Genomic DNA, 25,493 nt, shown 5'->3' with positions numbered 1-25,493 from the left:
ATTAAGTGGAATGATGTATAGAGAAAGGGAAAGGAGTCCAACAGGAGATAATGTTGAGTAGGCATTTCCCAATTTAGGGAAGGAGAGATAAGATAGGGGAGGGGGGTTGAGGAAGGAGGAGGGGAAAGAAGGCAGGTAGAAGGGAGAAAACTTGTCAAGCCAAAAAAGCGACTGCATCGCAAAGACATCGCACCTGCATCAGGCAGGTCACACATGCCTGATGTGTGCAGGGAATTGTTAAAGGAAAAAGAGTCAAAGAAACAAAGAAATTTGGACTAGAGATATGGATACTAAGCTCTTATTTTATCTTACAGAAACTATTGAATGACAAGAAGATCCTTGAAAACAATACAGTCTCCTCTGAAAGCAAAGACCAAGATTGTCAAGAACCATTAAAAGAAGAATATAGAAAGCTACGAGATATTCTAAAACAGAGAGATAACGAAATCAGTATCCTTTCTGAAGTGATGAAGAAACTTCCCCTATCCTGGTTTGAAACGGGTAAACAGCAGTCTTTCCTGAGCCACATGGCTGAGCTCCCCACCCAGCTTCCATTTCACATTGCTTCTTTCCATTGAGAAGTCAAAGGTCCCTTCAGCAAAGTATTGCAACTAGTGAAAAAGAGTTTCTATAAAAGAAAAAAATGTGTTTGTTTTTATCCTGACGTCGTTACTCTTGCAGGGAACATTTTAGTTTATTTCAAAGTATGAGCCTTTTTACACCATCTTTTAACATTAATTTTTTAAAATATATTTTTTGGCTCCTCTGTTGTGTTCCTTTTGTTTTAGCCCTGAGCCAGTAAGTTAGCTGGTTATCTTTAGCAAGCTGACAGGACAACAGGCTGACCGCAGCCTCACCATGGCCCAGAATCTGTGGCTGGTGCGTGGGTGAAACTCAAATGATGGCTGAAGAATGACAAATGGTATTTAACTTATGAAGAGCAGAGATTGATTTAAATGTAACTTTTTATTTAAAAGCCAGATCTACTGCTTTGAGTTACACTTACAAATGTTCCCAAATTTGGAAGTGAGTATAGATGAGTGTTCAAGATAGAATTCTCTTTTTTAGCTAAACTGATCAGTACCAAATAAGATAGAATTCTTATTGGCTCCAGGAGGCGGTGTATTTTGGGTGCTGAAAATGGTAGTAGCCCATGGGAGCATGTGCTGCCTCCAGTTGCAGACCAAGTGGTTACTTCTATGGAGCCCCTGTGGGGCTGGGTGGACCTCGGGCCTCCCAGATATTTCTTCGGTATTGTTTCTCATTTTATCTTTCAAGCTTCTTGTAAAAAGATTTGACATTTTCATTACATTTGCAGAATTTAAACATGCACAAGAAATCCTTTCCGTCAGTTCTTTATAAACAGATATTTTTGTTCTTTTTTTTAAATTACCAAAACATGCTTTAGCTTCAGCTATTTATGCAAAATGCATGAAAATAGTCTACATAAAGGAAACCCAGTAATAAAGAGGTAAGAACAAACCAAATGGGAGGTAGACATGTTGCCTGATTAACTTTGGTCTCTAATTTTACTTGAGTATCAGCAGACCCTGTGTGTCAGATTCAAGTGAGTTTTAGCTGGCCAGGGAACAGTAGGTTCAGCTGAGAATCCCCCCCAACACACACACACACAAGCCTTTGTCCGTCAGTGTTGCCCACGGTGTTGTCACCCTCACATTCCTTTTCCTTCCTCTTACACCATCCATCTCCAGGCATGGTCTCGGCCTGGACCTCAGTCCTGGCCTCAGCCCCAGTCTGAGCTCTGTTTCTTTTCCTGGCCTTGATCCTAGTCTAGGATCTTCTCCTTTAAATACTCCTACCAACTTCTTAATCCCCTTCTGGGCTTATGAATGTCTGTGCGTATAGGAGGGATGAAATGAGATATGACAGACAGAGAACAGTCCAAGCTTGTTCCTATATGTTTATTTTAAAAAGAGAGTGAAAGAGAGATATCCATCACCTCCCCTCCTTCACTGTGGTGAATCCAGGCATCGCCGTTCATGTGGGGCTACCCTAGATTCTTTACTGACTGTCAGCAATTCAAATAGGGCTCCCTCCATCTGAGACTCTTATTCAAAATGATGGTGTATGGGAATCAGAATGGAAAGAATACTGCACTTCAATTCATACCTGGATTGAAATCCTAGCTCTTCATTTATTAGCTCTGTACCTACCTAGTGACGTTGCTTTCTACTCTTCAGGAGCAGGACCATAAGACCTGCTGAGAAAAGCCCATAAGTGCTTTGAGCACTGCAGAGTGTGATGTAATTGGAGTTATGACTATGAAGACAATGAGAAATCTCAGAAGAAGAAAGAATAGCAGCTAAGATTTAATCCTCTCAAAGCTGTGCTTATCAAAGACCAAAGACCAAGAAAACCTCCTGAAATCTCACAGTTACTCAGAGTCGGGTTGGAGGATGTTTTCATATCTTTCTTTGTAGAACCCAGAAGGCTAAGACTGTGACACAACAAATGGGAAAGATATGGCTTCCAGGAAATTAAAAAAATGATTATAATTGAGTTTAACAAAAGACAGTAATGCACCCAAATGACTGTGAATGACATCAGATCTTCTTGGAAAGAGAGTGAAAATGATGTCCTGTCAGTGACATCCTCAGCTTGAATAAAGTTCACATACCCCTTCACAAAATATGTGACAGGGGGATTCATGACCCAGCAAAGTGCTTGGCACAAAGGCCATTCCCATAAATGGGAATGAGGAGGACAAGAAGACAGGGGAAAGGTGAGAAGAAGGAAGGCAGCACAGAAGATAGATTCATATTGTGATCTTTATGAAATGTATGTCAGGATGCATCAATATTCTCATTAAAATCTTCAAGGGGCTTCCCATGATACGAAGAATGAAACCAAACTCCTTGCTCTGGTTTACAAGGGCCTGGAGGATCTTGCCCTGCCTACCCCACCCCCTCCCCCATGGACCTCATTTCTCATGCCTCATCCCACCTGTGCTAGGCTTCAATCACAGTTACCTTCTTGTTCTTCTTCTAACACGAGGTTCCTCAGCCTTGGCACTGTCAACATTTGTGGCTGGATAATTCTTCATCTCAGGAGCTGTCCTGTGCATTGTAGGATGTGGGATCACAGGACTGCAGCATTGGGAGCCACTTCCAGGCCTGTTTCTTTTTAGGGGTTTCACCATCTCCTCTGCATAGATGTTCTTCCTCTGGCTGGTTCTTCTTATGGCTCAGATCTCAGCTTAAAGGTCACTTTTAGGCCTTTTGTAGCACCCAATGTATAGCAGCCACCCAGTCACCCTTGACCTTCTTCAGATTAGGTATCTGGCATTCTGATGTTGTGTGTGTGTGCGTGTGCATGCATGCATGTGTGAGACCTCTTTCCCCAGTAGGACGTCTGCTTCATGAGAGCAAGAAACTACTCTGCCTTGTCATTGCTCTATACCAATGCCTAGAACAGGGCCTGGCATCTATAGCACAAGCTCCAACAAATATCACTGAATGAGTGAGTCAATAGATATTGCCATCACAGTGTGTGAACCAATGGAAGTGTATGATGACATTGGTAATCAGTTCCATACAAAGAGGAGCAGCGTGTTCGGCCAGAGTCCTGTTCTTCTCTGTCATGTTAATGCTTACACACTAAGAAGCTGTGGACATTTTTGGTAAGTACATGTTGTTTTCGGGCAAGGAATGGAAGCCACATCAGAGAGAGCAAACCTGATTATGCTTCCAGAAATCACCAAGTGGGAGTTAAAGCTGAGGAGGAAGATGAAGGTCAAATGACTTCCATGCTGCTTGTCCAAGAATAAATATCATCTGGGTACCTCTCCCCCTTTCTAAGTAGCAGTGATCTCTGTATCCCCTTCCTCTGAAAAGTTTACCCTTTGGGACACATAACACATTTAGACTCCCATTTTAGTGAGCCTTCTCTAGCGATGCAAAGGCATTGAATTCATCTTACCCCATATGCAGTTAGAGCTCTGAGATTCTCAGTAGGGGTTACAGTCTTTCCGTTTAGCAGATTGGACAAAAGTTTCTTAGAGTTCTAGGCATCTTGAACACAGAATGAACACTGAAGTAGGGTAGAGGGGAGTGGTTTTATCCTTTATCATCAATGGTCCTGGCATATCTCAATGGCCCACAGAAGGTGCATTTTAAAATGATATGTCTGTGCTAATAATTCGCTTCTTTTCAGTTCCATTTGAGACCAAACATTAGTGGCTTAAAAAGCCCACATCTGAATGTACTCTACATAAGCATGTGTTGAGCTTGGGGTGCTCTGGCTGCACCTTTGTCACCGCACCAGCCGCCAGGATGAAGATGGCTGATCTGCCAGCCGGGTGGGTTTCACCATTCTCCCGCTCTGCTCTTCTGCTGCCTCCTGAGCAGGTGCGTGCTCGACCAGGGGGCTGGTACATATACATAGGCTGTGTAAGTAAATTCATCTTTTATCTGGGAAGATGTGTACATAGCCTATTGTCTACTACTATTCAGCCTTCATTTGACTTTTTATAAGCACTTTCCTAAGATTGTTAAGACGTACCTGGTTTAAACTCAGAACATTTTAAAGACCTTGGGTTTGCTAATTTTTCATACAATGGTGCTATATTGAAAGCAAGCCTCCTAAATTGTCCATAACTATATATGGGGCTTCAGGAAGTTGAAGCCTTCCTTCAGTCTTTACCACATGATAAATAGCAAATGTTGGGAACATTAATGACACTTAGGACATTTGTGTTTTGATTACTATAAGCTAGCATCAGTCATTAAATCCTTAAGTCAAGTTTCAGATATCCTTGTCAACATGTTAAAAAAAGAAAAGAAGAAAGCTCAGGAGGCTCTCCACTTGGCTGGCATGGATAGACGTGAATTCAGACACTCCCAGAGCCCACCCTTCCCCCTGGGAAACCCAGAAGAAGGTCAAAGAATGCGACTATCCTCAGCTCCCTCACAGGCCCAGGACTTCAGCATTTTGGGGAAAAGATCCAGTATGCTCCACGAGAAAACAGGTCAGTTGACTAAATTTCCAATATTTCTCATTGTCTGTATGGATTTCGATGTAGCACCCTTTAGTTTTACATGTATCAGGATGAAGGCTCAAACAATTTCTTTGTTAGAATTATTTTTTATAACTATCAATTACCTTAAATTAAATACCAGTTTCCCAAACTGATAACTGAACTGAGAGGAACAAAGTATGAATTTTCACAGAATTCAGCGGTAGAATAGATGGGTTCAGGGTAACAGTAAAAAAGTTAACTTTAGAGAAAGGGAACAAATAAGATCAGATATTGCTGATATGATGACGATGCAGTGTTTACTTCTAAATCCAAATGAACTATCTGCAGGAAAATATTTAAAAATATTACCAGGCCAGGCACGGTGGCTCACGGCTGCAATCCCAGCATTTTGGGAGGCCAAGGTGAGCAGATCACAAGGTCAGGAGTTCAAGACCAGCCTGGCCAATATGGTGAAACCCTATCCCTACTAAAAAGCGCAAAAATTAGCTGGGCGTGGTGGTGTGTGCCTGTAATCCCAGCTACTCAGGAGGCTGAGGCAGGAGAATCACTTGAACCCGGGAGGTGGAGGTGGCAGTGAGCCAAGATCAGGCCACTACACTCCTGCCTGGGTGAGAGAATGAGTGAGACTCTGTCTCAAAAATAATAATAATAATACCACCACAGCCTTAAATGGTAATAAATTAATATAACCTTGTCAGATAATAGCATTTGGCGGGGTTGGGCCAACTCAGAGGCACCTTTCCTATTTCCAGCTTTTGAAAGGTGTGTCAGTCCTGCTACTACAGACTGTGCTGGGAGCCCAAGTTCATTCGTGTATGTTTCTGTTAGGCCAGCAGAGCATGATGTGCACTCAGGTGACTGATGCCTTTCCCTTAAAGACATTGAGGAACCAGACCTATGGAATGTCCTAGAACAAATGGGTAAAGCCCTTCCCTTTTTGGCAACATGAGTTGAAATTTTTTGTATAAACATGTGTTGGAATGGACTACCTGACACGCATGGTTTTCTGAAGGATTCAGCCTGGAAATAATTAAGCAGTATGGTGCTCATTAAGAAGCACGTATTTTAGTTAAGACAAGATTGAGAAGCATGGAAATACATTTTGTGACATTACAATTCTTTATCTCTTAATTCCATATCTCCTTGCTTTGAATATTTTTTCAGCAACACAGTAGAATGAACTCAAAATCCCAGGAAACCAAACATGCTGTTTTTACCACTTATTGTGACGGCAGTAGACAATGAAGATCAGTAATTCCTCCCTGTGATAGTTTTCTATACATCTTTGCTGGTTGGGAAAAGGAGGCCATCTGGATTGCTGAATTCATTAATTTATTCATTCATTCATTCCTCTTTCATTTGGCAAATATTTATAGAGCACATCCTTTGTTCTAGGCATATTGCTAATTAGTATTACTATGGCCACAGCTTACACAGTCCTTATATACATCAGGTACTATTCTAAGTTCTCTGCCTGGATTAACTCATTTAATCTTTATCCTATAAGTTCTTGTTTTATTCCATATTACAGAATAAAATATACATGGACAAATACAGCCTCTGACCTCAGAGTATGTACAGATTGACAGGGAAGACAGCCACTGAACAATCGATTACAGAAGTACACGTCTGTATTACTGAGAAAGCACATACCAGGAAGCCAACCTCCAGTTAAGACCAGGAAAATCCCAAAAGGTGGGGTGAAGGTAGAAATGTGGCTAGAAGGAATATTGCAAGCAGAGAGAATCAATGGCATGAATAGCTTTCCAGGCCTTTGTGGTGGAAAGGAGCATTTTAGGAAGTACAAAAGCCAGGTGTGGTTAGGATCTGGGGAGTGAAAGCCTGGGACGACAGGTTGATTGACATGGGAAGAAGGGATTGACAGAGGACACTAAGACTGCATGACAAGTTAGGAGGCCATGGCAGCAGTCTAGGCCAAAGGACAGGGATGATGAGAGAGAGGCAGGGGCATCAGAAGCATTTATGAGGTCGAGTGGACAGGCATCTGTGGCAGATTGGATGTGGGGGTAAGGGTGAGGATTGGCCCCCTGGTGTCTGGGTGGCTGGTGAGGCTTTTCATGGAGACAAGAACAGTGAGTGCCTTCCCTGGCCCCACAATTTCCCCAGCTGACATCGTTGGCTATAGAGAGCATGGGACTGGCATCTCTGCTGAAATAAAATCGGTACTCATGTTAGAACCTCATGGCTTATGATAGAGGGGGAGGTCTGTTTACTGGCCTTTTCCAAAGGCACACACTATTGTACCCATGCAGAAATGGCCTCAGATATCACTGCCCAGCCCCTTGTTGTGTGCCAGGCCTTTTCTATTTCTATGTCTTCTTGCCCACACCGTCTCCCTTCTCATAATTCTTCTTCCCCACAGCATCTTATAATCACTCTCCTTCCTTATAATTATAGTCAAGACTTTCAGTAACTCTTTTCCTCCCTTGATATTGCTATTGAGACAGACTAGAGTTTTGTTTGGAGAATGAATAAAGTTTACTTGAATAGAAAATCACTGAAAAAAGAATGGAAATGTTTTGTAAAGTCCAAATACAAATGAGGTTAAAGTTTTGGAGAAGAGACTTCTATTTGAAAGGGTTTTTGAGTTATTTTCACTGTCATTAGATATAGTTCTACCAATAACTTTAAGCAGAGGTAGCCTCACAAATGGAATGATAATGATCTCACCATTTGGGGGAGGGATTGATTGGGGATTGATGTGTTTTTTTTGGCAAAACTACAAATAGGATGAAAATTGTTGTGGATGAGTCAAGGTGGCAAAGCAACAGGTAATGGGATAGTTCATTACAATATTTAAGATTCTAGGAGCTGATCAGGCTTTTATTATTCCATCATTTTATATACAAGAAGCTTGTATAAACTAAACCAAATACAAAAAAATTAATAAATATGTTGTTTTGAAAGTATTTCTGCCTTATGTCAGTGTTAACGGTTTCTATTAACTGTCCCCAGGGCTGCTTCTAATGCAGAAAGTAAGTAAATCTGACCATCTCTGAAACTGTTGTGAAACTGTCTCCTCTTTGACAACCCTCTCCCATCTCCCATTCACCTCCACTTTACTACTTTATGCTGAAAATAACTCCCTTCAAATTAGAAAATGAAACCGAATTCATGGTTCCCTAGAGAGCCCTGCAGAGTCATTGCACAAGCAGCCTGACATGGCCAGGGAAGGTTAGGGGCTTTGGGGCTTTTTGTTGTTGTTTTGGAGTTTAAAGGACTGTTTTGGTTTCATTGAAATAATGAGAGGGATTGTTCCGCTCCGTAGTTTGGAAACAGTTGTATTGTTCCCTTTAAAATAGGAGGCATTTAAAGGTTGGAGTTTCTAAAAAATTCTTTCTGTTTTAGTTTTCTGACTGCCTATTCTAAATAGTCACCTGGAACCAGTCAGTGTTCTGAGAGCCCTGATGACTCACCACCTCCTTTAACTCTTTGAGATACCAACAGAACCCATTCATCACAGATGATGCCATTGGCATTTTAAAAGGTGAAATGAAAGCCAAAGCTGTAGCCTGGAGGCTCCAGACCTTTATCTCCTACTCCATGAGAATTTGTTGAGTCCCTGCTGTGTATATAGAAAGGCCCAGGGTACATGTTGTAGGCAATGCCAAGGTGAACGGAGAATGGGTCTCTGGTTTGGGGAGCTTACATTTAGACAGTGGAGGCTGGCTTTGTATCCAAAGAGCAGAGACTGAAATAACAAGTGCTCTAAGCAGGAATTGGAAGAAATACTCTGTGAATTCAAAGGAGAAGGAGAGGATTTAATAAGTAGATTGAGAAAAGCATTACAGAGCAGGTGACATGAAAGTTAAATCTCAAAGGATGGGCAGAATTTGGACATTCAAATATGGAAGAAAGAACATCTCAATCTTAAAGAATAATGTGAACATTTGTATGTCTTCTTCAGAGGAATGTCTATCAGGTCACCTTTTTTTTTGATGGAGTCTTTGTGTCTTCGCTCTGTCACCCAGACTGGAGTGCAGTGGCATGATCTCGGCTCACTGCAAGCTCCGCCTCCTGGGTTCATGCCATTCTCCTGCCTCACCTTCCCGAGTAGCTGGGACTACTACAGGCACCCGCCACCACGCCCGGCTAATTTTTTGTATTTTTTAGTAGAGACGGGGTTTCACCGTGTTAACCAGAATAGTCTCGATCTCTTGACCTCGTGATCTTCCCACTTTGGCCTCCTAAAGTGCTGGGATTACAGACATGAGCCACTGCACCTGGCCAGGTCACCCATTTTTAAATTGAATTATTGGTTTTCTTTCTGTAGAGTTATTGGAGTTTCTTATAAATATCTTATCTATTTCAGATATTAATCCCTGATCAGCTGTATGGCTTACAATATTTTCTCCCAATTCATAGGTTGCCTCTGCTCTCTGTTGTTTACTTTGTTCTGCAGAAGCTTTTTATTTTGATGTAACCCCATTTGTCTAATTTTGCCTTTGTTGCCTACACTTTCTGGGTCAAATCTAAAAAATTATTGCCCAGATCAGTGTCATGTCGTTTTTTCCCCCTATCTTTTCTTCTAGTAATTTTTCAGTTTCAGATAAGTTTAACTCTTTAGTCCATTTTGAGTTGATTTCTGCATATGGTGTGAGATAAGCATCCAGTTTTGTTCTTCTGCATATAAATAGTTGTCCCAACACCACTTATTGAAGAGTCTCTTTTTCTCATTGTGTATTCTTGGCATCTTTGTCAAAAATCAGTTGAGTCTACATGTGTGGTTCATTTCTGAGCTCTCTATTCTGTTCCATTGGTCGATGAGTCTATTTGTATGCTAGGACCATGCTGTTTGTTCTTTTTACTCATGATAGCTTTGGATATTCAGGGGTTTTTGTGGTTCCATATGAAATTTAGAATTTGTTTTTTCTATTGCGGTGAAAAATGATTTTGGAATTCTGATAGGGAATACATTGAATCTATAGATCACTTCAGTAACACGGACATTTTAACAATATTAGTTCTTCCAGTCTATGAACAGATACATGAAAAAATGTTCGATATCACCAATCATTAGTGAAATGCAAATTAAAAACTGCAATAAGATACCACCTCACACCTGTCAGAATAGCTATTATCAAAAAGACAAGAGATGACAATTTTTGGGGAGGATGTGGAGAAAAGGGAACCCTTGTACACTGTCGGTGGGAATGTAAATTAATACAGCCATTGTGGAAAACTATATGGAGGTTCCTAGAAAAACTAGAAATAGAATTACTATATGATCCAGTAATGCCACTTCTGGATTTGAAATCAATATGTATCCAAAAGATTTGAAATCAAGATGTCAAAGAGATGTCTGCATTCCCATGTTCACTTCACCGTTATTTACAGTAGCCAAGTGATGGAGTTAACCTAAATGTCCATCAACAGATGAATGGATAAAGAAAATGTGGTACATATACACAATGCAATACTATTCAACCTTTAAAAGGAAAGACTTTTTGCCTTTTGTGACAACATGGATGGAATTGGGGAACATTATACTAATTGAAATAAGCCAGGCACAGAGAGACAATACCACATGTTCTCACTTATACATGTAATCTAAAACAATCGAACTCAAAGAAGCAGAGAGTAGAATGGTGGTTACCAAAAGCTGGGAGGAGGGGATGGGAAGATGATGGTCAAAAGATTCAAGGCCTCAACTAGATGGGAGAAATGTTGTCTTTTACTTTGAGATATATTGTACTGCATAATGAATATAATAAATAATGTACATTTCAAAATTGCTGACAGAGTAAATTTCAAATGTTCTTACCACAAAGAAATGATAAGTATTTGAAGTGATGGGTATGTTAATTAGCGTTCTTTAATTATTCCACATTGAATTCATAAATCATGACATCACTTTGTACCTCATAAATATATACAGTGATAATTTGTCCATTTACAACTAAAAATACAAGTTAAAAAAAGAATAATATGAGCAAAGTCTTGGGAGCAGGGACACAAGGAAACCCGTGTAGAGTTGGAAGGGATATTTGTTTAGCCAGAGCTTTGGAGGTGTGCAGGAATTCAGAAGAAATTAGGCTAGAAAAATAAGTGGGAAATTGCTAGAATGGTTACCTTAGGGAGAGACAGTAAAGGAATAGATGGGAACTTCTTTTAACTTTGTATGCTTTCATATTGCTTTAATTTCTTAGTTTTCTTTGTTGAATAAGTGGAGTCATGTTATAGAAATCTTTGAATGCCAAGCCAGGGGATTTTTTTTTTTCATTTGGTTGTAAGAGAACCACCAAAGCAGAAGGGGCTATGGTGATAGTTGTGCTCTGGGGAGGTATTTTTAAAAGAACTCTTTGGAGTATATTGGAGATGAGGTGCCTGGAGAGCAAGTAAATGGTTTAGGAAATGTAATAGACCAGGCTGGGAGTAATTGGAAACAAAGAAGAGGAGAGGAACATAGGGAGATAGAGGGGAGGGAGCCCACCGCAGGTCTTCATGGCATAAAGGAAGGCTCTGCTTCTCTCTAATTATGCAGCTATAGACACAAGAAGGAGAACAGGGGAGCTGGTGCTTCCCTAGGCTGCTGCTTCAAACCTTGAGTCAGTTCCTTGAGTTTGTTTTACTGTTGCTCAAAGAGTATATTAAGCCTTTACAAACTGCTTACAAACTACTGTTTGTAAAGTCTCAGTATACCCAATCCTCTAACAGGTTTAAAAGAAAAGCTCAAGGAGAAGTTGATAGAGGCAAAACTCACTCATAAAGCAACCATAGAAATAAAATAAAAATCATATTGTTTCTAAGGTTCTTTCCAGCTTGCTTTGTTGCAGGCCCTAGGCACAAATGCCTACCTCTGCTTTTGAAATCTCCCATGATCCATCTCATCCTCTCTTTTGGAACTGACCACACTTTCATCTTTGCATTTCCTCATGAATGCAATTAAAGAAACAATCAGTAAATGGACCATTGACTTCTCTGTAGCTCTGTGGTCAATCGCACTTCTGCAGAGCATAGTACTGACCAAACAGTTATCAAGGTTTATACTAGGTGCTACATCAGAGAAATGCATCTTTGTATCCTGCCTATTTGAAGGCTATATAGCTTGGATGAAATGAGTAAATGATACCTGAAAAAGAAGGGGTTGTGGGGGAGACAGAGAGAGAAAGATAATGCACATATGAGAGTGAGTAAGTGCACGGATCTCTGCTTTCTGGTGTGAATATTTGTTTTATCTAGTAGTCTTTGTGATCCCATTAAGGTCTTCAACCTGAAGTCGCCATCTATGAGTACCTCAGGAGTTTTTAATCTGGTGGGAGAGATAAACAGGTTGATGGAGCTGTCTTTCAGTGTAATAAATGCACAAGAAAAGGGACTGGATAGTTGAGGGTTTCTGCAAAACAGTATTCCATTCAGTCATCAATTCCAGACTCTTTGGAGAAAAGGGTACGATCAGAACAAAAAACACAGATTCTAAGTTTGTAGAGGATTCAAACCAGAGGTATCAAAGAGACAGAAAGTAAGCTTGGTAAAATGCATACCTATTCCCTATGGATATTAAAATTGTCCAAGGTGACAGCTGGGATGGACATATAGAGGAAGCCCATGACTCTGGTATCCAAGTAGCCAGTGATAGCAGGGAAATGACTAGAAGGGAGGTCTGCCAAGGACAGTGAAGAGTAGAGAGTAAAGGAAGAGATAGCTAAGTGGAATGAATCCGAAAGGGAAAAAGAGTTGCTTGTATTGTGTTATTTGCTTGTTTGTTTATTTTCAACAATACAAATGAGCGTTGTTCTAGAGTCATCAAGAGAAAACAGGTAGAATCCCGACCAACATTTCCATTTTTCCATCTAGTTGTAGGGGGAATCATATGCCCATTTTTCTCAGTTTGCCCTGAGGTTGGGGAAAAAGGCTTTCTTTCTTTCTTTCTCTTTTTTTTTTCTTTCTTTCTTTCTTTTTCTTTCTCTCTTTCTTTCCTTCTTTCTTTTCTTTCTTTCTTTCTTTCTCTTTCTTCTTTCTTTCTTTCTCTCTCTCTTTCTTCTTTCTTTCTTTTTCTTTCTCTTTCTTTCTTTCTTTCCCTTCCTTCCTTCCTTCCTTCCTTTCTTTCTTTCTTTTCTTTCTTTCTTTCTTTCCTTTCTTTCTTTCTTTTCCTTTCTTTCTTTCTTTCTTTTCTTTTCTTTTCCTTCCTTTCTTTCTTTCTTTCTTTCTTTCTTTCTTTCTTTCTTTTCTTTCTTTTCTTTTCTTTCTTTTCTTTCTTTCTTGATGGAGTCTCACTCTGTCGCCCAGGCTGGAGTGCAATGGAGCCATCTCAGCTCACTGCAACTTCTGCCTCCCGGGTTCAAGGGATTCTCCTGCTGCAACTTCCGCCTCCCGGGTTCAAGGGATTCTCCTGCCTCAGCCTCCCGAGTAGCTGGATTATAGGTACCCACCACCATGCCCAGCTAATTTTTGTATTTTTAGTAGAGACGGGGTTTTGCCATGTTGGCCAGGCTGGTCTCGAACTCCTGGCCTCAGGTGATCCATCTGCCTCAGCCTCCCAAAGTGCTGGGAGTACAGGCATGAGCCATCGCACTCAGCCTAAAAGGCTCTATTTATATTCAGTTGTGTCTATAAACTAGGATGAGTATTGCCTACTCAAGAAAATGAATTCTTCAAATAGGAGGAATACCTTCAAACCTCCATTCAAACACTTCTGGGGCCCAGGTACAGTAGCTCTTGCCCATAACCCTATCACTTTTGGAGGCCAACGCATGGTGGTGCATGCCTGTGGTCCCAGCCACTTGGGAGGCTGAGGTGGGAGGATCACTTGAGCCCTGGAGGCAGAGGTTGCAGTGAGCCGAGATCATACCACTGCAACTCCAGCCTGGGTGACAAAGTGAGACCTTTTCTAAAAAATAAAAAAAATAAAATTCTAGGGAGAGGGCACTCATCTCAGGCCTGGTAGAGAACCCTAACCAAACAATCATAGAAGACAAATTGCCCAGAGTGATTTACTTGTAGGCAACAGAAAAGTTAACTATGGTTCTGGGCATGGGAACCCTATCTTTTGGCTCCAGGATAAAAGATTATAAATACTAAGCCTGAGTCAGAACACAGATAATTTTCATTTTATTGAACATTGCATCCCCAAATTACTTTGCCAGTGGATTATTTTGAGCTCAGGTTGCATTTCCCCATATATTAGTAGGTTGGATTCCTGGGGGAGCAAAGTCTGAGCTGGATGCTTATTAGGGCATGCCCCTGGGGCCAACACCTGTGGAAGTGAGAGGACAGGAGCAGGACTTAGAGGATGGAGAAGATGAGCTGTATTGCAACTTCGCCAGCTGACAACAGCCTCAGTTGACCTAACAAGGGGCTCTGGAGCTGGGCAGGCTTTTCAGAGTTGTCCTAAGTTATGGCTGGGGACAGGGCCTTTCTACCCTCACGATGGTCAGTCATTGGATATAGTCCTGCCTTTGTAAGGAGCATGGCTTTAAATGAGGCAGTTTTTTTCCAGCTGAGAAAATCCCCAGATAGGCTTGACAGTGAGGACTTTCCTCTAACATGCTCCCCACAGCTGGAGGAATATGACCTTTATTCTTCAAGGGGTATCTGGATGGCGCATCACAGTATCTAGCACAGCCAGTAAGTTTTCCAGGATTTCCAAGATACCAGCGTAGTCCCTAATTTAGCTGAATTATGTAACTTTAAAGCCCACAATGTAACTCTATAGTAATATGGCCCATGAAGTTGAATAAGTGTAGGAATTATGTAATCTAATCACTATTTTTAACATTGTTTTCATGACAAAATATATGCTGCATTTCTACTTTGGATGCCAAGAGCACAAGCCCTGTCAGGGAACAGAAGGTCTCTCTCTTTCTCACTCTCTTTCTGTTTCTGTCTCTCTCTCTCTCTTTCACACACACGGACACACACACAAACACACATACACACACACACAGCCTTGCCCAAACTTTGGAAATAAAACATTATTCTTTCGCCAATCGTGTATTTACTCTGTGAAACACATGAAGTACTGTGCTATTCTAAATGAGGTGGAGAACATAAGACATTCTACTACAGGAGCACTGGGAAGCATAAAGAACTATCCTTAACTAAAGGGGCAGTGGCTCCTATTCATTCATTTAATAAAAATTCATTGAATTTAAGCTAGGTACCAGACACTGTACAAGGTGTTGGAGTTTAGAAGGTAAATGAGACCCAGTACCTGTGTCAAGTGGCTCACAATCTCAAAGAGCACCTATGGTGCACAGATGTACAGGGTGCCCTGGGACATGGAAAACAGACGCCAACTATTCCCAGATAGGTTTAGGAAAACCTGTCTGGAAGAGGTAGTAGTTGAACAACATCTTCAAAGAGTAATCATATATATATGGCAGAATTAATAGGGGAGGGAAGTAAAGAAGAGAGCACTGAGGCCTACAAAACTTCTCAAGCAAATGTGCGGAGGTGTAGGACACACAGAGGGTCTGTGATGTTGCAAAAGCATTTGGTTGGGCTTGATTGTAGGGTTTGTGTGGATAGGATGGTGTTTAGCAAGAAACAAAGCTAAAGAGAGACCAGTTCGTGAGATGCTTAAAAGCCATGCTTTTGAATTTAGAACTTTATTTTCTTGGCAGTAGGGAGCCATTCTGGCATTTTAACAGAAAAGTAGCATGGCCATATTTCTGTTATAGAAAGAGCACTGATAGCAATGTGCAGAGTAAATTGGATACTGGAGGGAAGGTAGATAGGACATTGTAACAGCAGTCAAGCTACGTAATTATAAGGACCTCGATCAAGCCATCCACGGTAGGGACTGAAAAGATGAGACAAACATTTGAGATACATAGCAAAGAGAACCGATTAGAATGGAGGTAAGATGAATAACCTAGGATTACACTCAGGTTTCTGAGTGGATACAGTGCCATTTTCCAAGAAAAGTAGGTTTGGAGGGAGGGTTGATTGGTTAAGTTATGCATATGTTAAGAATGAGCACGAGATGGGAATGCCTGTGCAAGCGAATGTATAGCTTTAGTGCTCAAAGCAAAGGCTTAGAGAAATGGATGTATAATTGACTGTTGTAGCCATGAGAGCAGATAAGGGGGTCCAAGGCTTGAAATTGCCTCAGTTATAGTTTCATTTCATAAGGAGAAGTGTAGCCGGGAAAAGAGGACCAAAGTCAGAATGCTTATTAAGGAGCCCCAGTATTGACAGGGTAGGCTGAGGCAGAAGATCCAGCAAAGGAGAACTGTGAAAGGCAAAAGAGAGCTGGGCGAGAGAGCAAGATCTCAGAAGCCAAGCTAGAGGTTGAGTTTGAAGGAGATGGATGTGGTTCACAGTACTGGACATTGCAGAGTGGTCAAGTAAGATGAGAACTTCAAGGAATCTGTTGGATCTGGGTGGAAAGTGATCAGTGACTTTTGCCAAAGCAGTCTAAGAGAGTGTAGGGGCAGGCAGAAAGCTCACTGTAACAGATGGATGAGTAGGAGGTGAAGAAGTAGAGACAGAAGTGGTCACACAGATCATTGGAGATTAAGGAATTTTGAGGCTAGAGTTGTTAAATGGAGTTCCTTTGTGGGTGCTGCAGTCATTCAAGATATTGAGAGGAAATTAGGTGGGTAGGAAAACTGTGAACCAGGAGCCCAGGTTGGCTGGGGGTACTGGATGATTTTTTCACTCTTTGATCCAATATACACAGGGCACCCTTAAGTTACATCACTGGAAAGAGTGGGTAGTGGGACCAAATATTACAAATCTCAAAGGAGGAATAGTTTTTAATTCTGAAATGGTATCTGGGAGCCAGAAGGCCAACACTCTCTCTGGCCCCTCTGATATTTACACTGTGGGAAAATAAACATCCTCCACTTGATAGGGCTCCAAAGAAGGCAATGTCCTTGAGGGGAAAGTGAGATGTCAGTGAAGGGAAAAGGCTGAAGGAAAATTCCATGAAAATGTGGAGCACGTGGGAGAGTTAAACTGCAATGGAATGAGGGTTCCAGAGAGCAGAGTTGGGCAGGTTCTCAGGGAGGCCAGCAGTGGAAGGAGGAATGGGTGGGATGAGACAGAGGTGGAGCAAGGAAGTAGAGAATAATATATGAGATGACAGTTGCCTGGAGGGTCTTGCATTTTGTGGGTGGCCAAAGATGACAGGATAAAAGTCATGGTAAGATTGATTATCCTTGAGGGTATAGGCCTGGTAAGTGCAGCAGATCTAGTCTCTTATTGGGTTTTTAATGATATGCTTCTGAGAATTCCCTTTGAAATGAACTCTTCCTGGATGATGTGGTAGAATGGGGGTGGAGGAGATCAGCTGGCTTCTGGAATATTCCACTCTCATTGAAATCACAGCATCCTGTGGAAGTTGGAACCAAGGTACTGCCCAGAAAGGCTTGGGAAGAGGTTGGAAGTTATCTTTCTCCAGTAGATTTTTCCCTACATTTTTAGGGGGGCAGTTGGTATGGTCCTCACATACTCATCTCTTGACAACCCAATTTGGCTCCGGAAGCTGCAGCAGCTCTCCTAGGGACGGGGGCACTTTTGGAGGCTGTTCCTGAAACAGTAGCAACAGTTTTGTGGCTTCATAGATATGGGTCATTCCTAAGTTGGATGTTTATAAAATTGGTGTTGTATCTCCTAAATTCTAAGTTCCTAAATATGTCTTCACTATTCAGAGGCCTCCTCAGAGCCCACTCTAGAGGTAACATACAGACACTAAAGCAAGAGCAGTATAATTAGATCAAGGAGATTCTTTTTCTGGTCTGTTTGATTTGGGTCAAACAGAGCTGAGAATGCTGAAACCTCCTATCTGACAGTGTTAACTGTTACTTCCCTCTGACCATAATGTAATCAGACTTCATCCTGTGATGAGAGACAATAATTACACTGAGTAACAGCATCTGCCTTCACCCTGGAGTTTGAGAATTCCAATCAGCACTTCATTTTTCAAATTTGATTTTCTGGGATTTATACCAACAAAGATGAAAATGGTTTCCGTCAGTGCATTCAGTAGGGAATGTATTTTGGAAACACGATAGATGAACTCTGCCTTTGTTTGTAGCAAAAAACATGATCTTTATAAAACATCTATCAATTGCTCTGACAACCCAAACCAGAATTTACCACTCTGCTCCTATGACAGTTAGGTTTAGCTGGTTTTTGTGTTCATGATTATGTTATCAATATTTATTATAATCAGTATATGTATGTGAGGGGAAATGAGTGTGACCGAAAAGGCCACCTTGGAAGCAAGAAGCCGTTCTCCACTGTGCACGTGTGAAGTTTGCCTTTTGATTGGAACCTCAGTCATTGCTTGAAAAGCCCTCTGTCACCTGTTACACTGCCTTTTAACCTCCCTCAGCCAGAAAGCTTTGCTCAGACATAGTACCGCACCTGCTCTAACTGCATTTCAGGCTGATTTGGTTCCTTACTTTCTGATTACCTAATTTCTAGTTATGCAACACTGGCTGAAGCTGTGCTTCAGTGAATCTGCTGAGTTCTTAGCTTTGGGTTATTGTACTTCATTTTAGTGAGCAGAGGATCTTGGAGATTCCACAACCATCCCTTCTCCAAACATCTTGGGCCTCAGAGAATTGTGTGTTGTGTTGGGCACTGTTCTGACACTGATAGACAGGCTATGTGCTTTGGTTGGAGCTGCCAGCTTTATTAAACAAAAATAGAGGACAGTTCAATCTGAATTTCAGATAAAAAATAATTTTATTTTTTCCTATAAGTGGGTCTTATGCAATATTTGAGACACACTTGTACCAAAAAACTATTCATTGATCATCTGAAATTCAAATTGAACTTGGAATCCTGTCTTTTACCTTTAACCCTTCTCCTGGCCCTTTTCTTTTGTGATGTTGCCGTGGTAAAGGGATTCATAGCTAGTCTCTAAGAAACTGCTCCGGAAGAGGAATAGGGAAGTCTATATGGATTCATTAGCATGCATGACTTCTGCAGGGCTTATTTATTTATTTTTTTGTTCATTTGTTTATTTGTTTGGTTGAGATGGAGTTTCACTCTGTTGCCCAGGCTGGAGTGCAGTAGTGCGATCTTGGGTCACTGCAACATCTGCCCCCCAGGTTCAAGCAATTCTCTTGCTTCAGCCTCCCGAGTAGCTGGGACTACAGATGTTCACTGCCACACCTGGCTTATTTTTGTATTTTTATTAGAGATGGGGTTTCACCCTGTTGGCCAGGCTGGTCTCGAACTCCTGACCTCAGGTGATCCACCCGCCTTGGCTTCCCAAAGGGCTGGGATTACAGGCATGAGCCGCCACACCTGGCTGGCTTGTTTTGTTTTGTTTTGTTTTGTTTTGTTTGGAGGGGGGTGGGATGTGGGGGGAGTTGATCTTTATGTCATATTAACACCAGACATGGCAGGTTTCTACTCTTTGTTCCATCCATTTCTCTTCTTAGACTGGCAGAATCCCAGGTTTTGGAACCAGGAGGGAGACAGGGCTGTTATAGTATGTAGCATTTCTCAAACTTTTGCCTCAGAATACCTGTCAACATGTCATAGGATGCTTATGCTCTGTAAAACACCGTAGGAAAACCTGCCATGCAGCATTACCCTTGAACATTTTGTTGCTACATATACAGTCTTTCTGGTGCTACTGTATCCACCTATTTATTCTTCATATTTATTTTCAATGCTTAGTACTGGCTAAAACCATGACATGACAAACTATGTCTTGTGAATATGTTCCTAAAGCCTAGTCATTTATATATGGTTATTTTTGGAAATAAGTTTTATAACAAAGACTTTCATCAATAATGTGGCCTATTCCATTGGAAGTTTTTCAGATGCACAGGAATACTCTGCACTTAGTTTCCTCAAGCTGACAAGCCGAAATTTAAGTATTATTTGTACATTTTCTGTCTCGGTACCCCCCCACTCTAACTTGACCAACCATGCAATCAGGCAAGCCTAAGAGTGTTCATGAACTTCTCAATGCAGCCAGACCTGGTAGCTTCCAGAGCTCAGTTCCATGCATGGTGTCAAATGCTTTTGTGAAGCTAACAGACACAATAAAGGGATATTAATATTTCACACTGTAGTTTTCCCATCTTCACTGCATGATGAACATCAGCTCAAGGCTACTCTGAGTTTTTGGATGATGGGGTTTTCTTCTCCAGTTGTGCCATTGAGATGTGTTTACAGATCTCTTTTTAGAAATTTTATTTCTCTAGAAGTTAAGCATTTACCATTTGAATGACTGGAGTGACATTTTGCAGCATACGAATGACCTCACCCACAAAAGCTCAATGAGTGTCAGACAGTGGTCATTCCAAGAAGTGCCATGGAACAGTTATCTCACCCTTTCAGGTCTTATTAACAAACAGTTATCTAACTGATGTACAAACACTGTCTGGATTTTGAATGTATACAGGACATCTTTTTCTTTTTTATCAGTAGAAATATATATTCGTGATCACAAACTAACACCCAACGTATTCTTTTTAGAAGACTGTAGTATAGTACTTCATATTTCAAGTCCTATGTTGCTCAATCATTTTCCTCATATTAAAGTAAAACTCTCAGTAAAATATGTCACTGCAGTATTTTACAATCCACTGATATGACATGAAAAAGAGCTGTTGAACATTTTTTAACCATTAGCCTGCAGTTCTCATCACTTAACTCAGATATAATAACACAAAGTAACTCTAAATTGCTTCAGTCACAGCTGTGCAAACATATGTGTGTGTACATACTTTCATGTACACACACCATAGAGCTCACATAGTCCACACAGCACACACATGCACACACATACACACACAAGGCACACATGTGCACATACTAGCTCTTTCATCTTACCATGCTTTTCTAGTACATCTAGTAAATCTCATAGTGCTGTTCTTAGTCTGTACTATATTAAGTGAATGGCCTGCCACACTTAGTGTTCCAGAACTATCTAAAAGGTTGATTTCCTGAGTCATAGGTTAATTTTCCATTTTTAATTCCATCAAGTCTAGCAGCTACTGGGGTGCTGAGCTCCAGCATTTATCTTGCCCTTTATAATCTCAGTAAATTCCTTTGACCCACTTTGTTCTGTAAACATAAGCAGGACCAGAAAGCATTTGGTATGTATGACATAATGGAAAAGTGATTTTCTGCCTAATGTGGTTTTTTTGTGATTTTTCTCACCAAGTCTTAAGATATTGTTGTGATAATGTCCTACGAGCAGATAGGCAGGATTTGGCAGTCTGTTGTTCTCTCTGAATGCATCAAGGTCTGTTAAACTGATTATGTTAGTTTCAATATACAGTAGATGGGCTCTTCTAAATTATTTTAAGCAGAAGTAAAAACCTAATTGATTATCATATTCACTTTATATCTTCACTGCTCATTACTCCTCTCCACTTTAATTACATGTGCAGTGTGAAATAATCAATTCCTGCCGTTAGCAGATAGAACCCACAGGACCTCATTATCCCCAGACTCATTGCTTCGGTGTTCAATTAACCATTTTTGGGGAATAGTTTTGTTTTATGGAAGACTGACACTGCTTAAGGTCCCATTTTTCACTAAGTGGGGGGAGGCAGGAGATGACAGTGCCATAGGTGGTGGTTCATGTGTCCAAGGAGAGGGATTCCCTTCAATCTTTGTTATCCACTGCTAACAGTTTGAACCCGCCAAAGGTTCAAATGCAAGATAGTCATCTGACTCAACTACAACCAATGTTCAGTGTCTCCTTAACATTTTCTTCTTTCTATCTTTGCCTAATGCCTAATAGTAAAAGCTTATGGTGGGAGCTGGGGGTGCTCTGCCCAAAATATCCTTCTTTTCCCCTCAGCTTGAAATTGCCTAAGTTATAGTGTCATTTGGGTAAAGGAGATAACCTTAAAAAGGTTAAGCTGGGCATAGCCGTCATTCTACTTTAGTGTGTTTCATTTGGTCACCTCCTTTCTTAGCTATGATAAATGACACACTTGGGTAGGGTATTTCAGTACAGTATGGATGCCTGTTTCCTAGAGGCCTGGAGAGCAGGAGCATCAACCAGTGGAAGAAGGATAGGGCCACAGTGTGGGAGGAAGGGGAATGAAATTTTCTACTCTGAAATGTTGGTACTCACCTTCCTCTGCTCCCAGGGCCCCTCCAAGTCAGGTACAACTGTCATTTAACTGAGAGTTAACTCCTGCGATTTTAGAGGTCAAGAAAGAGCAGGAAAGGGGTGAGGGGAACCAACCATAGTTAGCTGGCTTTCTGGTAATCTAGGCATTGTATCATTAAGGCCGATCCATGATTTGCCATGTACAGCCACTATAAGAATTTTGTTAAGATTTTTCTCTGTTGCATGTGGCAACACATCCATAAAGCTTAGCAAGAATTATGCTATAGAAGTTTTAATTTTTAATTTCACAAGTAATATTTGCACATGTTTTCCTTTTAAAAAAATTAAAACATTACAAGTAACACTAAATTTTCTTTGACAACTCATCCCAGTCTCCCAGGCTTCTCCCACTTTCCCAGTAATAACTGTGGGTATGAGATCATTTCCTTTATTTATTTATATTTAAATAATATATACATTACTTTTTAAATATATAAAAAGTATAACTATATTTTATTTGTATTTATATAATACAAATAATATATTAGATATTTTATAATATATACAGTATGACACAATATTTTACATATAATATATAAGATATAATGATTATATATTTTTAACATGTATTTACTATATAAATATATATCTATTTAACATATATAATGTATAGTTTTCTCTTTATATAGATATCCATTGAAACATATAACATTATTTTATGTGAATGTATCTGGATATTTTTTCATAAATTCATTTATTCAAGATTCAATAAATACGTAAGTGCCTGCTCTGTACCAGAGCCCTGTGTCCACATGACACATTGTAGTAGACGCAGGTTGCATATCTCTTACCCAAAATGCTTGAAACCAGAAGTGTTTCAGATTTTGGGAATATTTGCATTATGCGTACTGGTTGAGTATCCCTAATTTAAAAATCCAAAATCCACAATGCTCCAGTGAGAATTTCCTTTGATCATCATGTGGGTTCCCAATACATTTCAAATTTTGGAGCATTGTGGGTTTTGGATTTTCGGATTAGGTACTATTATTCTGAAATTACTTTTTTTCCTCCACTCTGTCTTCGAGATTTATCCATTTTCATACATATAGATCCATCTCAGTGATTTTAATAATGCATAAGTATGGTATCTCACAGTCGATTTAGATATTCTCATACTGCTGGAATTATTGTCTTGGAATTTGACCTAGCCTTCCTCTGTTCTGCTGAGTGTTTCTCCAGAGTTGGCCAGCAGGGGAAAGGGACCCCTGGGAGCTTTTCCTTCCCTCTCACAGTGGGAGGGGTGGAGAAACCACACCTCCTATGTGGCTTTGTGATGACATGTTAGTCGTATTCCGGGTTGTCACACCAGACGTACTATATAAGAGAAGTGTTTGAGATGGCTTTTTCTATTAGGATAGTGCATGAAAGCTTTAATGATAAGAATCAAAGTAGGAGTGGTGACAAGGAGAGTAGAAATGGAAAAGAGTTGTGGGCAGGGGACTTGTGAAGGGGTGGCTGTAAGCCAGGAGGAATACGTCTGGACCACAACAGCACGCAAAGATGATTGTGCCCAAGGAGAGGGTACAGAGTGGGCCAAGTTCACGTTGGTACGGATCAAATGCCAGGGGAAGGTCCGTTTTGGTGTCAACTCCTATTTCTCACTTTCTGATATGGTTCCTATTCATGATGTTTGTTATCTAGTTCTCTCTTTAAATCCTCCTGAAATGTGAAAGCCTACATTCCTGTTTCTAGACATTCGGGTTTGATAAAAATGTGAAAAAGCCTTTCTGTCTGAACAAACAGAATGAGGCTTACAAGAAGATCCTCAAGAATGGGATGAAATCCAGTCCTCATAATTGAAATGTTTTCCTTACCTCATTCTGATCCACATGAATTTAATGTGCATTATATATAAAAGGTTTTTCATATAGTTTTGAAAAATTAGTAGGTTTCATAATTTTCTTTTTCCAGTTGAGGTTTCAGAGCATTCATTTTATTGTAGGTCTACTTCATCACAATTTAATGTAAAAACACATTACTTAAGCTTTCCTTTGGTTTGTTCACTTTAATCATCAGTGAAAACAATGCTGGTCTTTCTATCATTAATCAAATTTTGATCCACAAACAAGTGTTATATTATTTTCCATTTGTCCATCCATTCATTTAACCTGAAAACGTTTAAACCAAATAGTAGAGAAAATCATCCCCAGGGAAAAAAACAAAAGCCTTGAGTTTGAACGATTACTTTTGGAAATTTCATCCAAGTAGTTTTATAAATGAGATAATTAAAGACATCATTACATCTTTTTTCCCTATATGACTGTTATATACAGCTTCTATATATGTTTGTCAGCAAAGAAAATATTAGTGGGCATACTAAAGTTTGAGTAATTTTATGTCTTTGTATTGCAAGTTTATTCCCCAGAATGCAAAAATTAAATCTTACACATTTTATGTACATGTATGTATGTAACGATAGACATTGAGAGAACTCATTTGCATTATTTTCCAATTCTGTGCCCTACATTAAAGAGGTTTTTCTGACTGTTTTGATCTCACATGTCCTCCTTTCTGTTTAAATGCTGATGGATGCTGGATGGGCACTGCTAGATTACAGCTGGTACCAGGGAGGTAAAGGACAGAGATTGTTCTTTATTTGAGCCATTTAACTTCCCAAAGGAAAGAGAAAAACACCAATAACAATAAAGCTGTTCTTAAAATCTTCAACTTTTCACAAGTCACATGCCTAGATCTAGACATTTTATAAATGCTACTGTCAGGGGAAGATCTGATCTCGTGGGGACTGCAATTTGGGGATCCCCTTTTAAGAAAAATAATATACAATTATGAATTCAAAAGTAGATATGAAATTGGGGTGCTTATGTAAATAATGAAAAAAGAAATCAATCACAGCAAATTACAAATTGTAAAAAGCTAACAACCAAATCCAGAAAAAGATTTAATTAATTAACTGCTTGATACATCTCTATAACACTTTATCTCAACATTTTTTGTTGCCAGATCTTTGATCACCACTTTATATAGAAACTTTTTTTGTAATATTATTTTCCATAGAGAGGATAGAAAGATTACTCAAATTTTCTAGTGTAGTTGGCCAAAAGCTGTTTAGAAACCCACACGTTCAAACCTTGTTACTATTCCAGTACCAGAATCCTAGAGTACTGGGTGCCATAGGGTGTGTTCATATCATAACAGACCTCTAGACCTGGCATGTTGCAATGCCAGGGGAGAAGGCACAGTGGGTGGAAATTGTACCACTAGCAGTGACTTAAGCACGAACAGAAGCAACTAAGAACTACACAAATATATCACCCCAAGCCCAGATTAAATGCTCCCCTTAGCCAGATCCTAAAAATGCCCATGGTGACTCAGCACTCCACACTTCCAGACTGGATGGAAACGTGATGGAGAGGGAAGTCTGAGTGGGAAGATCCAGAGGTTTTGACTGATTGTGATTACACCTCA

The 25,493-nt window shown here is 40.3% G+C and overlaps 1 protein-coding gene across 3 annotated transcripts in view; it reads left to right on the top strand.

Moving 5' to 3' along the window:
• Positions 1-25,493, top strand: part of KIF6 (kinesin family member 6) — a 386,628-nt gene that overhangs the window by 182,368 nt on the left and 178,767 nt on the right. For all 3 annotated transcript variants that reach the window (XM_054492899.2, XM_054492898.2, XM_054492897.2), the window contains exons 12-13: positions 315-450; positions 4,769-4,987. In XM_054492899.2, coding sequence (XP_054348874.2) covers positions 315-450; positions 4,769-4,987 — 355 coding nt within the window. The remainder of the gene's footprint in view (positions 1-314; positions 451-4,768; positions 4,988-25,493) is intronic.

The sequence above is a fragment of the Pongo pygmaeus genome, chromosome 5 (genome assembly GCF_028885625.2).
Source record: "Pongo pygmaeus isolate AG05252 chromosome 5, NHGRI_mPonPyg2-v2.0_pri, whole genome shotgun sequence".
Classification (NCBI taxonomy): Eukaryota; Metazoa; Chordata; class Mammalia; order Primates; family Hominidae; genus Pongo; species Pongo pygmaeus.
Note: the sequence above shows the minus strand (reverse complement) of the source record. Positions and strands in the feature narration are given on the sequence as shown.